Genomic DNA, 16509 nt, shown 5'->3' with positions numbered 1-16509 from the left:
AGAGAAAGAAAGAGAGAGAGAGAGAGAGAGAGAGAGAGAGAGAGGGGCCTATATGACCACATGAATTTTAAGAATCATATGCTTTTTTGTTTGTTTAGATCGTTCAGAAGGGTTTCACCAAACTGTTAAACTGGGTTATTTACAAATCATCCAAACACCCGATTAATTTCTATTATTATGACTAAGTAGTATTAAATTGTAAAGAAATTACAGATCCATCTTTGAAATCTGATTGGTTGATAACTTTTGACAACATTTAATTCAGGTGCGAAAAGAATTAATATCTATAGCGCATGAGCACAGAGAGATTTGAGAGTGCACAGGACACAGTTTGAGTGAGAGGAGACACGTTTTAAGTGCGTGCACTCTCTCTGTGCGAGAGCAGCGTGTATCTGAGTGCGCGTCCGGTTTTGTGCGAGAGCAAAGGAAATCCGCGCGCAAACGGAGAGATCCGCGCTCGCCTGGATGCAACAAATGCCTCGTTTGTAATGGGATTTATTGGTTTTATCTCGTCGCTCCGGGACACGGCATCACAGTATGGTATTTTTGAACCTTAAACCACATAAACACATTGCATTACACCAAATACACAAAATAATGTTCTTTTTAGCAACGTCATATGACCCCTTTAAGGTCATGTTCTGTTGTTGCTAGGTTGTTGCTATGCAGTTACTCAGGTGTTATACGTTTTCTTAGAACATTGCTATGTTGTTGCAATGCAGTTGCTAAAGTGTTCTAAGTGTGTTTAGGGTGTTGCTATGTTGTTGCTAGGGGGTTTTGGGTAGTTGCTAGGTCATTGCTATGCAGTTTCTAAGGTGTTCTGCGTATTTTTTAGGGCATTGCTATGTAGCTACTAGGGTGTTGCCATGCATTTGCTCAGGTGCTCTAACTGTGTTTAAGACATTGCTATGCTATCGCTAGGGTGTACAATGTGTTTTTAGGGTGTGCTCTATTGTTGCAAGGGTGTTGCTATGTAAATGCCACAATATGTTCTGTGTGCTTTTAAGGCATTGCTATGTTATTGCAATGCAGTTGCTAAAGTGTTCCAAGTGTGTTCGGGGTGTTGCTATTTTGTTGCTAGGGTATTCTGGGTGTTGCTATGTAGTTAATCTGGTCTTTAGACATATCTTGGTTCCCTCCTTCCATGCAACTCCAATAAACATTCTCATTTATTGCAAATTCATAACACAAAGTTTAATACTTTTGGTTTAAAATGTTAAAAAACAGACACAATCTTTGTGTTAAATTAAATTACCTTGTCAATGATGTGAATGCACCCATTTATCGCCTTGAGATCTGGAGCGAGGATGGTAGCATTGCCGATCATGAGCTCCTGGGGACATGAGGGTTAACAGGTCACATCACAGCAGTTAAAAGATGACCAATTTAAGATGTTAATTAATCCAAGTGGTGGGGTTTGTGTTACAGCTACCCTGCCATTGCTTTTGACCTCCCATTTAGTCTTTCCTAGAGTCTGGACTGTTTTACCAACCAGCTGCTGTAAGTCTTCAGAGGTGTATATGCCATCTAAAAAATGAACTCTAGACAGAAATTGCACACGAAAAATGCATTTATTACATTTTTCAAACATCAGAAATCAGTTCTCAATGTCGATCCAAACACTTACTGCAGAAGGTGAGGAAGCCTGTAATAATCGAACCAAAACGACTCCTCTGAATCGCTGAGGTTTTTGAAAGCAGCTTTAGATGGAACCAAAGCCGTGACTCTGCTGTCACTGTCAATCACTTTGTGCCTCTGCAGATGAACACAGAAATGTTGTATAGTAATATTTGTTTAAATATTCACATGATGTTGCTACAACATTATTGTAAATTGAATAATTGAAAAGATGAACTTACTAGAAGGAAGCGGTTGAAACTATAAAACGCAGAGTTTCCATCTAGCTCCTGAAAATAAAAACAATAATAAAACGATGAACAACTTAACAATATGTTTCCATTTTAAATGCTGATTTTGATCGAAATCAGTTTTTAGGAAAAAATCTATTGTGAATGTGTTCATATATGTTGAATTCATATGTTTTTTGTTTGAAAAACTTGAAGAATAATGTATTTTATTTATGTTTTGACCTTTTATTGTTAATTTAAAAAGAAATATGCAAAATATCTTCTTTTTTCATTTCCTTTTTCAATGAACTCTCATTCTATCTGACATACTGTACACGATTTTTCAGTCAAAACGTAATTTGTACTTTAGTTTGTTGATTGTGTATGTTGTGTTCATTTGGTTTTGGTTTCAAAATGAAAAATAATGTATGTTTTACTTAGTTTTGTTATTAATACTAAATTTTAAGAATTTAAATATTTAACATTTAAAATTATATTGCTATTATTTATTCCTAAACAATTGTTTGAAGCCTAAAAATTATGTTATTGATAGCTGATTTATAACAATTAAATTAATGCATAAATGTGTAATCTTACCATAAGCATGTTTCCATAACATGTGACTCCATCACCTTCGTATTCGCTTCGGCACACACATTCACGTATTCCTGGGCTCTTTAATTTACATGTGGCCTAGACACATTATCAAACAGTTACGCCACATTGCACGCTAGCTCTTGCACATATAAAGAAATCCTAGCCTTGAATACAATTTCAGCAGAATCTCGTCAGCTTCCATATTTTGACATTGTTCAGACATGTACAGATATATTTAACAGATAAATCTGCAAGCATGAAATACAGACCAGAGAATGGCAGCCTCCGTTATCTGACAAACAGGGGTTGACAATTTTACAGACGATGCCATCTCCCATGTAGCCTTTCCTGCAGCTGCATTCATTCTGAACAGAAAAATAAGTTGAACAAAACTCAGTTCTGGGTTTGCAATATTCATTTATAGTTAAAGTTCTTGGATGTGTTTTATACAAGTATTAATTCAGTCTCAGAGTTTTCTCTTAAAATGTATTTGAAGAAATGCAAACTTACATAAATATCTCAATATCATTTTAATATATCAATATAATATTAAATAACTGCATATCAGCTCAGATCACATGAAATTCAAAGAATGTGATGAAAAATATGTGAGTTTATATTGAGATCTCTGTCTATGGATCTAACTAATGATTTTGGCATTTTGGCAAATATGGGCAAAGTATGAGATTGTTGAGATGTCTAGCCCTTGTATTATGTTAAATTGTGAGTACAGTTGTTATGTTCCAGATCAGATTGATCTTCTTTTTTTTTTTTTTTTTTACAAAATGTGAATATTGTAAACAGTATATATTTTTTAAATGGGTTTTTGGTATTTTTGTGCACTTTCCTGAAGCTCAAACATGAGATCATGGGTTTGACACCAAGCAAAATTCACATGCAAGAAATGTACAAAAGCATAAATGTAAATACCTTCAGATGGTAGTTGTGAAACTGACATAACAATATACTTGTTTTTTAAACTCTGTGCACCTGCTTTTGAACATTTTTTTTGGGTCAAATCGACATTATAACTGCAATAGAATTTTTGCACACACATCCCACAACACCTCAGAGTGTTGAAAATTTTCAGGCATGTTGGTGACTTTAAATGAGAAAAAGTCACACAATTTCAAGAAAAACAGGTTAATTTTTGACAACACAAATATGTTTTTAGGTCAAATTGACCTGGAACATGACAAAGGCTAGAGAAGACACGTGTGAACCTCCAAGATGCAAAAGCCTTTAAACAGGAGCTCCATTTAATCTCAGTGCTGTCTAGGAGAAACAATGGAGATATTTTTTGTGATTTTTCTGTCCTACAGGTTAACTGTATCCTCACAGCTTGTTCACTATTACCTGTCCTGGTCCGGTGACTGTGCATTCTGCATTTTCATGACATCCACCACGATTCTCGCTCAAGCAGTTATTGATTCCCACACACAAACGTCCATCACCTGTCCATCCTTCCATACAAGCACAATTCACCATTCCTGCATCGTACATACATATGGCCTATAAAACACACACACACACACACACAAACCCTGAGGCAAGCTCAACATGAGTTCTAGAAAGTTATTAGAAAGCCCAATAGATTCTAGCAAATCAGTTCATTCTATTAGTGCTGAAAAGTCTGATTCATTCAATTGAATCAGATGGTTTGTTCATTTCATGTAAATGAACAGATTAAAATGATTCACTGACTCGGATCACTGTATTTACATCTGTATATACATATATCATATTTTCAACTTTATTATGCAAAGAGAGTCAGCTGATGCGAGCTTGACTAACGTGACCTGCCAGAACTAACGCTACGCTAGATTTATGGCATGTTTATTCTATTCTATTGTTTATTCATTCAAAATCCCTAATTGTTGTGCTAGAAAAACTACAGATGATTAAAATGTAAATTAATTTGATCAGAATGATCAGTTTTCTTTGTTTATAAAAACATATTGCCTTAAGTAACTTCAATATAATTAGCTATATTTTGTTTTACTCTTATTGCATGTGAAAAATACAGGCCTATTCAATGCTGAAAATCATTTTCATGTGTCAGTTTGAAATACTTTGGAGTGACTTTAAATGACTGCAACTTCTGAATTCTGATGTACTTGTAAAAATTAGGCAGACATTGCTAAAAGCAAACCGGCGGAAAAGGGAAATACATCTGTCTCACATTGACATCGCAGCCTCCTCTCTGAGGTTGGAGGCAGGGATTGGTTTTAATGCAGGTGTAGCCATCTCCTTCATATCCAGGCAGACAAACACACCTAGAGCACAATGTATGATAGATCAATAACATGCCAAAGATTGATGGCGATTAACAAGTCAGCACATAAACTGGCATTACTAACACGCTTGCTTCAAAGGGCATTGCAGTAAAAGTATCGGGCTCTTAAAAAAAAAAAAGTCAAATATTTGCAAAAAATGTTGTATAAATAAAATTAAATAAACCTGACTGTATAATGAAATACAATAAAATAATAAACCTGATTGTGAAAAGTAAAGTTAAGTAATGTAAATAAACTAAACTAAACTAAAATAAAATACCTCAACTGCCAAATATTTGCTGAAATGGTAAATGGTAAACAAATGGTAAACTAAACAAATGATGAATTAAAATGAAATGTGATCAACTAATGGCCATGACCAAAAATAGCATAAAACAAAACAAAACAAAACAAAATAAAATAAAATACCTGACTGCAGTCTACAATGATCTACACATCATGCTCAAGTGACACTAACATGGTTTGATCGTTGTTGTAGACACATTTGGCGTGAATGTGGCAGTGCTCGAGGACGCCGTCTGAATTGCAGGGGGTGGCTGTCTGGTCACAAAGCTTCCCTAAAAACCCTTCCCGACAGGATCCTCTTCTACACACCCCCATACCGCCAGGCCTGTTATCACATACACCACGGACACAGCGGCAATCTACAGGAGCAAACAGAGCGCGAGCAGAAGAGAAGGTCACAGTGACTACTACTGTACCAGTGGGGTCACGGTTTGTACAAAGAGTCCTTTGAAAATATATAAGGTATTTAACTTCACCTTCGTCACATTTCTCTCCATGTTTGTTGGGGTCTATGCAGAGGTGGCAGCCTACACCTGTAAACGCTGGTTCACACTTACAGGAGCCGTTCCCATTGATGCCATCAAAACACTACGGACAGACAGATGACAAATAAACACCAGAACTTCCAGTCACGACCGTAGTGAGTTGCATACTTACAGTCCCTTTATCATAACATGGGTGCTGGAAACCCCCAATGCACGGGTTACAATCTGGCCCATAGAAACCACTACAACACTGCGGCGTCTGAAAACAAGATGGCGCACATCTCACAAACGTCCATATTCATACAGATTATTCATTATAAATTGAGTGCATCAGTGCCCGCCCACTTTTTCAGTGGCGGTGGTTCAGAAGCATTTTTGCTATTAATTTTTCCCCAACAGAATTTAAAAAAGGTCTTCATTAAAAAGTTTACAAGCCATGAACCAAGCCAACCAGCTACAAGAAGAATCACAACATCACAACACAACACAAAAAAAAAACTGTGCAAAAAGACAAATGTCAAGGCAAATGTATTTAATGGCTTTAGTAAAGGAAAGAACTACAATCCCATGAACCACTGCAAATGACATTACTGAATTAAACAATGGTGAAACCATATTAATTATATCTGTAGAAACAATATATTTTGAGTTTATTGCAAAATATGTTTATTTACAAGCTTTTGTGGTGTGATTTGCTCACTGCAACTCAAATTATTTTGTATAGAATCATGGTTAATGTAGTTTTTCATTATGAATTCTGCTGTTAAATGGGATTACTTTGAGAATAAGTTGAAATAATGCAGATTGATGGCTTTAACTGAAGTATATACCATCGAAGAACAACCTTGTAGCATATAGTAAGTCTGTCTTGAAAGGTTTATAAGCTATTGTTAAAAACCAGTTTACCTATGGAGAAAACAAACAAACAAACATTTGCAAACAATTATGGAAGGTTGTGTTTGTTTGTGGGATCTGAGACCTTGTTTTCATACCGTCTGAGTAATGTTGCAGTATTTGGCACAGCCTTCCTCATAGATAGAGTACGACCATCGGCGATCAGGAATTGGTTCGCAGCCTCTAAAATGATCTTCCTACCAAGGTGAAAAAAAGCTCAAATGCAGTGTTCACATCAATAAATTATACAGCTGTGCTGTAAATGTTGCTCATGTTTAGATATTCTTCATTGGTTGTTGTAATTTTGAAAATACATTCATTTAAAATGTCTTTTATTAATTACATACTGATTATAGATGCGTTAATGGATGATATAGTTCATAAATAATTGAAAACATCAAATACCAGCTCAACACTTCCAGGCGGACATTGTGTCTCATGGAGATGGCTGCATCGGACACAGGTACCCTATGAAAAGAAGCAACATTTTTCATAGAATTTTTTTTAAATCTTGTTGCACAGATGTTTTATTAACCATAATAAATAAATTAATTGTATTTAACATAAAATTTAATATAATTATGGTGTTGGTCATTTGATTATGTGAAGTCACACATAAAAAGGGACCTACAAAAGAGATCCTGCTCCCATTAATATCACACCGATGGGGCATTATGGGAACTATGAAGGAAGGTACAAGAACTCCATCAATCATGTGAATGATTCCATTGGATGCAACAATGTCTTTTGTTTCGAGAGATATTCCTTTATCGCCCAGAAAGACTCTTCCCTGTGGATTGATTGAGAGAGCGTAAAAACGGCAGTCCCATCATTTTTCAATTTCCCATTATTACAATGCCGATCAAGTCATTGTAAGTCACCAAATTTTTAATTTGAAAACAGAATGAGGCCTAAAACATTTGTACCAAATTTCATAAAAATTGCTCATTCCCATCAGGAGTTAAAGCCAATGTAATCAATAAAGCACATTCACTTACATCCTCAGAGGCATTGATCCTTAAGATCTCATTGGCCATTGTTGTAATCTCAGACATGCTAGCAAGCTGGTCCACAGTGACCTTAGGCAAGGATATTTTAAGATTAGTTTAAAAACTCAAACAGACATTTAGTGTTATTTTAAAACTCACTGACCCACATATTCTACTAAATATCACATTTACAGTCTAGTTTAAAAATGTCATAAAAACAAAATGTGAGACTTTAGTTCATGTCTGTTAACTTTGAGGCTATCTATATGCTAGTGTACTGCTAAACACTGACAATTAAAGTTACCTTTTGAAAAAGCAGTTGGAAAATGGTCCAAAAGTATTGCAGTCTAAATGGTAACTCCATTCTGGCGAAAAATCTCAGGAAATTGACTCAACATTCGTACACTGAGTCCTGAAGCAACCCTACACTTAACCTTGGAGGCAGCAAATGCTAATCTCACAAGAGCTTCACAGAATGATGTTTACCATTTAGAAATGACCCAAAAATATGCCCCAATGACCCAATATGACCCAAATAAACTCTCAGGCATACACCAATCAAATGCTTTCTAGAATGGGAACATCCCTACTTTTAATATAACCTGCAAATGACTAGCATTATCATGTAGCAAATCATAGCTTTGGAGGCTGTGACAAACCTATCACTATTAGCTTTTTAAAAAGCTAATATGTGCTTCCCCAGATTTCAATTTCAGGAAAATTGCATTGGTCAAACCATTTCATTGGAAGCAATGTTCATAAATGCCTCATTTTAAAGTCAAATGAACTGTGGGAAATCATTCAGCACATGATTTTGTATGTCAAAGGAGACTCACAGCAGCCAGGGAGAACATATGGTGTTTCAGAAGTGACTGAAGCTTTGGTTTGGCCTTTATAACAAAGAGATGAAAGATCAGTGTGTGAACACATATATGAACGTCCTAAAGATTTTATTAAAATAATGAGAAAACATGTGACCCTGGAGCACAAAACCAGTCTTAAGTCGCTGGGGTATATTTGTAGCAATAGCCAAAAAAACATTGTATGGGTCAAAATTATCGATTTTTCTTTTATGCCAAAAATCATTAGGATATTAAGTAAAGATCATGTTCCATGAAGATATTTTGTAAATTTCTTACCGTAAATATAACAAAACTTAATTTTGGATTAGTAATATGCATTGCTAAGAACTTCATTTGGACAAATTTAAAGGCGATTTTCTCAGTATTTTGATTTTTTTACACCCTCAGATTCCAGATTTTCAAATAGTTGTATCTCGGTCAAATATTGTCCTATCCTAACAAACCATACATCAATGGAAAGCTTATTTATTCAGCTTTCAAAAAATTGACCTTTATGACTGGTTTTGTGGTCCAGGGTCACATATGTGTTCTGAATAATTTGTTTTGTACATATCCAACTTCATTAGAGGCAGAAAACACATAATGGCAGCTCACATCACTCAGCATGTACATAAGACTTCCATCTCTGAATTTGTCTATGGCTGTGTTGGTTGGAACAAACACTGTAAGCGGACCTGAAACTCTGACAGGCAACAGGGCTCCACAATTCTGCAGTAGAAAGAGAAAAAAATGTTCTCAATGCTTGGGTTCAGTGGAGAAATACAGAAAAAGAGTGCGAGAGGAGATCACTCACATCAATCAGAGACAGGAACCGATTGAACCTGTCATCCTCTCTGAAAATCTCCCCGATGGTCTTTGAAGAGAACTTGAGGTTGCAGAAAAGAACATCTACATTAGAGGGTGTTGAGGTTGGTGCTGTGTGTCAATCATCAGATATTATTAGATTAGCTGGTTGTGAAACAGTTTGAACAGCTTTACCTCCATGTTGTTGTTTGAGGACTCGATATGAGCAAGAGTAAAGGGCTTGTCAATAATATGAATTATTCCATTGGATGCTGGGATATTGCTCTCAAGTATAGTAAACAACACATCTGGATCCCTCATCAGGATAAAGTGCTGCAGACATATGCAAAAATCAGTGGATTGATGCATAAATATATCAGACAGAAAAATAGACAGAGAGAATGATGAATAGAACAATAGACAGACATTTATCGATAGAAAGAATGAAAGATAGCATGATGGAACAATATATAGTATGATAGATAAAGCGACAGAATGATAGACAGAACGATAAATAGTATAATACATAGAGCTATAAATAAAAAGAATGAAAGACAGTACTACAGACAGAACGATATGAAGAATGACAGACAGAACAATAGAAATGTTAGAATGATTGATAGAATGATAGAACAATAGATAAAATGAAAGAACGATAGATAGCACGATAGAATGATAGAGCGATAGATAGAACGATATAAAGAATGACAGAACAATGTAAAAGACGATAGATGGAATGTTAGAACAACAGACAGAATGATAGAAGGATAAATAGAATGACAGAACAATAGGTGGAATGATAGATACAATGATAGACAGCACAACAAAAAGAATGCCAGATAGTATGATAGTGTGAAAGATAGAACGATAGACAGAATGATAGAATGATATAAAGAATAATAGAACGATAGTATGGTAGATAGATAGATAGATAGATAGATAGATAGATAGATAAATGGATGAATGGATGGATGGATGGATAGATAGACAGACATATACTGTAGATGGATAGATGAATGGATGGACACCTTTTTTGTTTTGAATCTGATCTTTTCTCCTCCGTACATCCACATGTCTTTCCCCTCCAGATCACTGTAGAGTTTCTGTCCGAGGATGAGGTGATTTTTGCACACTGCATTCAGGACGCTGCTCGAGGCCTTTCCTGCAAGCGTCTAAAGAGCACAGCATTCGTAAACATCTGTTCGCGACAAACAGAAAGTGGTCACAAAAAAAAAAACAGGAAACATTATGAGGACGTGAAACACAAACTGCAGGCCACTGTTTGGTTGTTTTTCAGTCTGCTTCAACCCACTTGGAATGGATTCTGTCCCGCAGGAATGAAGGCAGTGAACGGGCCGTGCTGGCTGAGTGTGAACTCACACGCTTGCTCTGAAAAACACAACACACTGTCAGCGCTGTCTGCTTTCAAACTGATAAAGCAAACTCAATCGTACACTCAAAGTTAGATGAGAAATAAAGAGTGGGGAAGCAGGTCTGGTGATCTCAGCAGACCCACCAAAGAACCGAATGCTTCCAGTGAGGTTTCCTGCCTGACTGCCCTCTCTGTCCAGCTCCAAAACTCTTTCCATGAGGTTCCCATAGCAACGTCTGCCATCGCCGATCTGCTGAGCGTTGCAGCGGCAGCTGAAAGAACGAAACGTCTCGGTTTACCCCTGGCCTTCTGCGAGCATCTGAGCAAGGCCTCTCAGCTATTCATGACGCAACAGAATCACTCATTACCGCTGATCTGTTTATCGAATTCATTCCTTACAAACATTAACCATGGTTTAACTACAAATAAAATTAGATAAAAATAAAATAAGCATTCATTTACTATATAAAACATTTAAAATGTCCTTTTAATGGATGGAGACAAAACAAAGAGAAACAGAGAGGATTGAGAAAATATTTGACACTAAAGAGCATATCATGGTGCTTTTGTATAGGGCTCATGGGGCTGTTATAAATCAATAATAAAAAAATATATCATTATTTGTTCAAAAAAAATATGATTAGTTTTCAATATTCAAATTTTTGGGGGGTGAAATGTGACCTAGATGGATTTGGACAGGTTTCGTGAGATTCTTTCTTGTGCCGTTGAAGGATGTGAAAGTGGCCTTTGTCATGTTATCATGAGGGAAGCACCGGGACAGACCTGGGCGTGCCGTCTGAGTTGGTCTCGCAGCGGGCGCTGACATGGCATGAACCTGGTGTGCAGGCCGACTTTTGCGTGCAGCCCTTGGACGGGTCGGACGATTGCATTCCAGGCAAACACACACATTTCGACTGGAGAGAAAGACACACACAAAACTCACATAACAACAATCTACACTGAATTCGACATTAGTTTCAGATTCAGATTTAGATTCATAGCTCACCTTTCCTGGGCTTGTGAATTCACAGGCAGTGGACTCTACAGGACAGCCTCCGTTATTAGTGTTGCAGGGGTTGATGGGAATGCAGTGTTTGCCGTCTCCTCTGAATCCCTCTTCACACTCGCATTGAAACTTTCCACCGCTAAATGAACATTTAGCGTTTGTGTCACAAATCGCTGGTGAACACCAGGAACCTGGAATAGGACAGAAAGACATGATGGATAGGAACTAGCCTCTAAAATGGTTGAGAAACTTAAAGCCAAGACAGTTCAGGAAAAGACTTTGTTTTCAGTTTTGAGGTTTTAGTTTATATGGCTTTTCATAATGTGTTGTTTCAGACTAGTGGAAAGAAAACATCCAAAAAACACTTTTGAGTGTTTATTTTATTGCACTTTATCTATTTGCGTCTGTTACAGTACATAAAATTTACAGGCCGTTTTATCTAAAAAAATGTTTTTTTCTCCACTTCAGTAGCACTTACATACACCAACATTTACAGTTTTATTCACATCTATATTCTGAAGGATTTTACTGAATGGTTTGTTCATATATCATTCACTGTAAAAAAAATTATTGTGATTTTAACAGTAAAAGACTGTAAAAATGCTACAGTAAAAACCTTTTAACTGGTTAACAGTAAGTTTCTATACTATATTCGGTGAATAAATGTATTTACATTTAATGTGATTTTACAGTAAAATACTGTAAAAAAATACGGTTTTTGGAAGTGAAAAAGAAAAAGTCATTGTATAATTTGCAGTGAAAATCCTTAAATTGACACTCCCAGAATTCCCTGCATGACATTTCATATATGATGTTTTTTTGTTGAAATAACATGTTTCTTCTTAGTCTTTTCAGTTGTGTACACTAGGGTTTAATCTTACATCTAATGTTGTTAAATTAATGTTTATTGCATTATTTCAGTATCATGTGTGTCACCATGATGGGGTTTAGTGTTTGTGTGAATGATACTGTGCACCTTCTATATTTAAGTATTGCCCTCCTCAGCTCGTAGAAAAGCTGTTTGTGATGAGCTTTGATTCATCATGTGACTTTCTCATTTTTGAGCCAGTTTTTTGTGGTTATCAGTGCATTACAATGGTTCAAAACAGATATTAGTACTTCAATATGTTGGTTTATTAACATTACATCAAGGCAAGGCAAGGCAAGTTTATTTATATAGCACATTTCGTACACAATGGTAATTCTAAGTGCTTTACATAAAAGAAAGTAAAATAATCATTAAAAAAAAGTTAATGAAATACGGTATTTTATTGTGAATTTAAGTTAAGTCTGTAAAACCTAAAATGTTGCTACCACATTTTTTATGGTGAAGTTCTGGCAACCACAGCTGCCGGTATTTTACCGTAAATGTCACAGTTTTTTTTTTTTACAGTGTTCGCTTGGTTTTATAGAACACTTAATTCCTAAAATCATGGTGAATATTTTTTTCTGGCTGTTGACAGTATTTTCCCCTCAGTAAAAACATTTAACTCTAATATGTCAATAAAATTAAACGTCTATTTTGAACGTGGCTTTTTCCAATGTTCTGGAAGATTTATGCAAATATTTAATTACAGACTGCCTTGTTTGCATATTTAAACATTTCAGAAAACTTGTAATATATATATGTTATATAAAAAATAAATATGCAATATAAAAAATTTTGCAATTCTGAATGCAACCAGTCAGTAAACTATTACCCTATCCACTTGGGATGTCTTGCATTTAAAACTAATGGAAAATTATCCTAAATTTGCTAAATGTGTCTCATACATATACACATTATGTAATGTTTAACATGTAGCTAAACATCGGAAGTACCTATACACGCATTTCCGATCGTCTTGTATCCAGGCAGACATTCGCACACAGCATTTGTGTAGTCTCCCTTACAGTATGAATAGGCTGGGCAGTTTGAACAAGATGAAGAAACTGCACAGGAAACGAAAGGTGTGATTAAACAAAATTAGCATAATTACATTTACTGAAAGTAACTGGCTATTTAATGCACCATGGGTACGTACAGACACAATTCCTAAATTACCTTCATCACACTTTGGTCCTGAATATGGCGGCTGACAGTAACATTCACCGTCTCCATTCGGTCCTGAGTTACACTTTCCATTCACACAGCTGCACTCTACAGCAGTTTTACAATTAGACAATTTTATCTCCAAAAATGGTGATTATTATCTTATGCTATCAGAAATCACCACAAATAACAGACCTGAACGGCAGTGGTCTCCATAGGCATTCTCATTCAAACAATTCTGGCACGCAAAACCTGTATATCCCTCCTGAAAAATTGTTGATTATTATTAATATTACTACTATTACGTTTATTTTTAGTAGATACAAATGTCATTGAACATAGCTTATTTAAATAAATAAATAAATAAGCATCTATTTCATTGAAAAAATGTTTAATTAATATAAAACTGAAGTAAAAGAAAATATTATTTATTAATTATTTATTAAGATTATTTAAATAAATAAATACTTATTTTCTTATTCATTTATGTCAACAAAAACTGTGGAATTATGTAGAAGTAAAAAAACACAACTAAAAAAAGTAACTAATGTACAATTAATAATGTTATAATTTATTTATTTTATATTATATTACTTAAAACTTTTATAAATATTTATCTATTTCAACAAAAAAGTTTGAATTAACATAAAAATTTAAGTAGAAGAACATAACTCAATTTTTTTGAAAAAAACCCCCCAAAACTTCAAAAGTACATTTTTAAGTTTACTTTAAGTAAAAGAATGTAACTCATATGCACTTACATTACAAACACAGGTGCCATTTCCAGATTCACATGTACCATAACCGTTACAAATCTTTCCAGACCAGCTAGGGCAAGCTAGAAAAACATACAAGACTGTTTAGAAAATTCATCATTTTAGTAGATACTTTCTTACCTAAAGCAACATAAAGTGCATTTAACCATATCACCATACTTGACTGGTACAGTTCACTCATACTGTATGATCTGAAAAAGTCTTAGGACATTTACATGATATAGATATTAATTTATATTAAATACTGTATTCATATATCATAATAAGTTATATTTCATTAAAAAAAGCAATGACATTTTCAAAACACTTTTTATGCCATTGTAACTCACGCAAGCACAGGGAGCCCCAGAAGCCCGGACAGCAGTGCTGGCCTGTCGTAAAGCCCTGACAGCTATGAGAGCACCCTGACAGCTCTACCTGACGACTGCCGATTTCCACAACGAATCTGAAGCAGGAGTCAGGACAGAACACATTAGACACAAACTTTCTGAGCGAACAGAACGGGAAAGCCTGGATAATCACATACTTGCAGCTATCGGGGTTCTGGTTGATCTTCCCGAACCCTCGCGGGCAGACGACGGCGGCGGAAGCGGCGCAGGATGTGCAGGGAGTCTTGTGAAGGACTTTAACGGGCGCATCGCAGCGATTAGAAACGGCCTGGGAACGACAAAAAACAAAAGGTGACTCTAGAACAAAGATTTCATATCGCTACTGTGGACAAGTAACGTAAACCATTTATAAAAAAAAACACTATGAATCAAAAACGTAAGGGATTTACGCGAAAAACTATTCTTTCAACGCAAATCTACTCTGAGGTAAAGTGAAATTTTTATATCGACGAGTTCAAATGTTTATACCACAGTATTTGTACTGTATACTTCATGACATTAAAATATCATGGTATTATCATGGCACACGTCAAAAACGTGATAATACCATATTCATACCATATGTACCATGAATTTTGGACATGTACCATAAGAGTATCATGATATAATTTAGTACTATCATTGGTTACCACTGGTTGTATCTAAAAACCTTGGTATATCTGTAGTATAAATCAAAGTATCATCTGATATCAGTACCATGGTACCACGTCTTTTTGTAAGGCATTTGTACAGTATTTCAAAGATAACCACTGTATTACCAAAGTATTATTTAAACCACACTTACAAAACCACACTAGGTCAGTAGCCTACCATGGTTCAGTAATTAATTACAAAAAAGTATACATAAGACTATGACTACTTCGATTTGTTATGGGTATGTACTTTGGTGTATTTATGGAAGTATACCTTGGAGTACCATGTAAATACCATTATAATTTATACTACTAAAGTCCAAATACAAAAATGCCATAGTATTTTTTAAGTGCATATTCATATGCTATAGTATTTACATGGGCCTTAAATAAATACCATGGTATTACCACGGTGCATGTCCAAAAATCTTTTAACAAATTCTTTAAATACTGACTTAAAGATGTAAACAACCTCTTATCATGCAACTTTCCTGAATGTGTCTATCAAATAACTATAATATAAATCAAAGTGCCATTGTATTATCATCTGATATCAGCAATGTACCATGGTGCCACCACTATTTGCCAGGCCCAGGAATTTACATAGTATTATACAATGGTATTACCATAGTACATGTCCAAAAAAGTATTATTAATTAAAAATTATACCACCCTTACAAAAGTGTAATGGGTCAGTACCATGGTACAGTGATCAATCACAAAAAAATACCAAAAAGTAGACATGGTACCATGGCAGTATGGATTTGTTTTAGGCACTATGGTAGCACTTTTAATGGCAATACCATTTTACTTTTTTAGTTCATATTCACATAGTATGAGATTTATATGGTTTTTCAATAAATACCTTGGTATTACCATGGTACATGTCCAAAAAGCTTTTAACAAATCATTTAAAACGTTACCTAAAGACGTAAGCGACCACTTTTTATGCAACTTACATGAATGTGTGAAGTCCATAGTACCATGAGTCCCAAAATGAGAAGATAAGACATGTCTGCTTCCCCAAAGCCAGAAAAAATTCAGAAAAGTCGTCAGACAAACAGAACTGCCTCTCTTGAGACCGGCCACTATCTCCAATCACTGGACACAACAGAATGTCTCGATTTCATACATCTCCAGAAAAACCTCTTCAGACCTTCTCATTCATGTGCTGTCAAGGATTTGCATGTTGAGCAGCTTGACGTGGCGCGAGAGAGGTTTGATGTGACCACACAGCGAGAGAAAGGGTGAGAAACACATCT

General features: G+C 35.5%; 1 protein-coding gene across 1 annotated transcript in view; it reads right to left on the bottom strand.

The window, feature by feature from the left end:
* The window catches only part of LOC107653171 (stabilin-1-like), a 44353-nt gene extending 27844 nt beyond the window's left edge, over window positions 1-16509 (bottom strand). The window contains exons 1-31 of the mRNA XM_016439819.1: window positions 16207-16509; window positions 14753-14883; window positions 14556-14671; window positions 14212-14288; window positions 13646-13715; window positions 13463-13558; window positions 13240-13350; window positions 11419-11609; window positions 11196-11326; window positions 10557-10684; window positions 10353-10429; window positions 10069-10212; window positions 9236-9373; window positions 9051-9122; window positions 8852-8965; window positions 8231-8284; window positions 7404-7484; window positions 7037-7195; window positions 6811-6873; window positions 6504-6602; window positions 5684-5770; window positions 5503-5614; window positions 5199-5385; window positions 4627-4720; window positions 3801-3956; window positions 2714-2809; window positions 2445-2540; window positions 1860-1907; window positions 1628-1755; window positions 1433-1541; window positions 1256-1333 (exon numbers count right to left, since the gene is read on the bottom strand). Of these exons, the coding sequence (XP_016295305.1) occupies window positions 1256-1333; window positions 1433-1541; window positions 1628-1755; window positions 1860-1907; window positions 2445-2540; window positions 2714-2809; window positions 3801-3956; window positions 4627-4720; window positions 5199-5385; window positions 5503-5614; window positions 5684-5770; window positions 6504-6602; window positions 6811-6873; window positions 7037-7195; window positions 7404-7484; window positions 8231-8284; window positions 8852-8965; window positions 9051-9122; window positions 9236-9373; window positions 10069-10212; window positions 10353-10429; window positions 10557-10684; window positions 11196-11326; window positions 11419-11609; window positions 13240-13350; window positions 13463-13558; window positions 13646-13715; window positions 14212-14288; window positions 14556-14671; window positions 14753-14883; window positions 16207-16260 (3297 nt within the window). The 5' untranslated portion in view covers window positions 16261-16509. The remainder of the gene's footprint in view (window positions 1-1255; window positions 1334-1432; window positions 1542-1627; window positions 1756-1859; window positions 1908-2444; window positions 2541-2713; window positions 2810-3800; window positions 3957-4626; window positions 4721-5198; window positions 5386-5502; window positions 5615-5683; window positions 5771-6503; window positions 6603-6810; window positions 6874-7036; window positions 7196-7403; window positions 7485-8230; window positions 8285-8851; window positions 8966-9050; window positions 9123-9235; window positions 9374-10068; window positions 10213-10352; window positions 10430-10556; window positions 10685-11195; window positions 11327-11418; window positions 11610-13239; window positions 13351-13462; window positions 13559-13645; window positions 13716-14211; window positions 14289-14555; window positions 14672-14752; window positions 14884-16206) is intronic.

Source organism: Sinocyclocheilus anshuiensis, unplaced genomic scaffold (assembly GCF_001515605.1).
Source record: "Sinocyclocheilus anshuiensis isolate Anshui unplaced genomic scaffold, SAMN03320099.WGS_v1.1 scaffold211, whole genome shotgun sequence".
NCBI classification, from domain to species: domain Eukaryota; kingdom Metazoa; phylum Chordata; class Actinopteri; order Cypriniformes; family Cyprinidae; genus Sinocyclocheilus; species Sinocyclocheilus anshuiensis.
The sequence above is the reverse complement of the archived record's forward strand: the minus strand, read 5'-3'. Positions and strand labels throughout refer to the sequence as shown.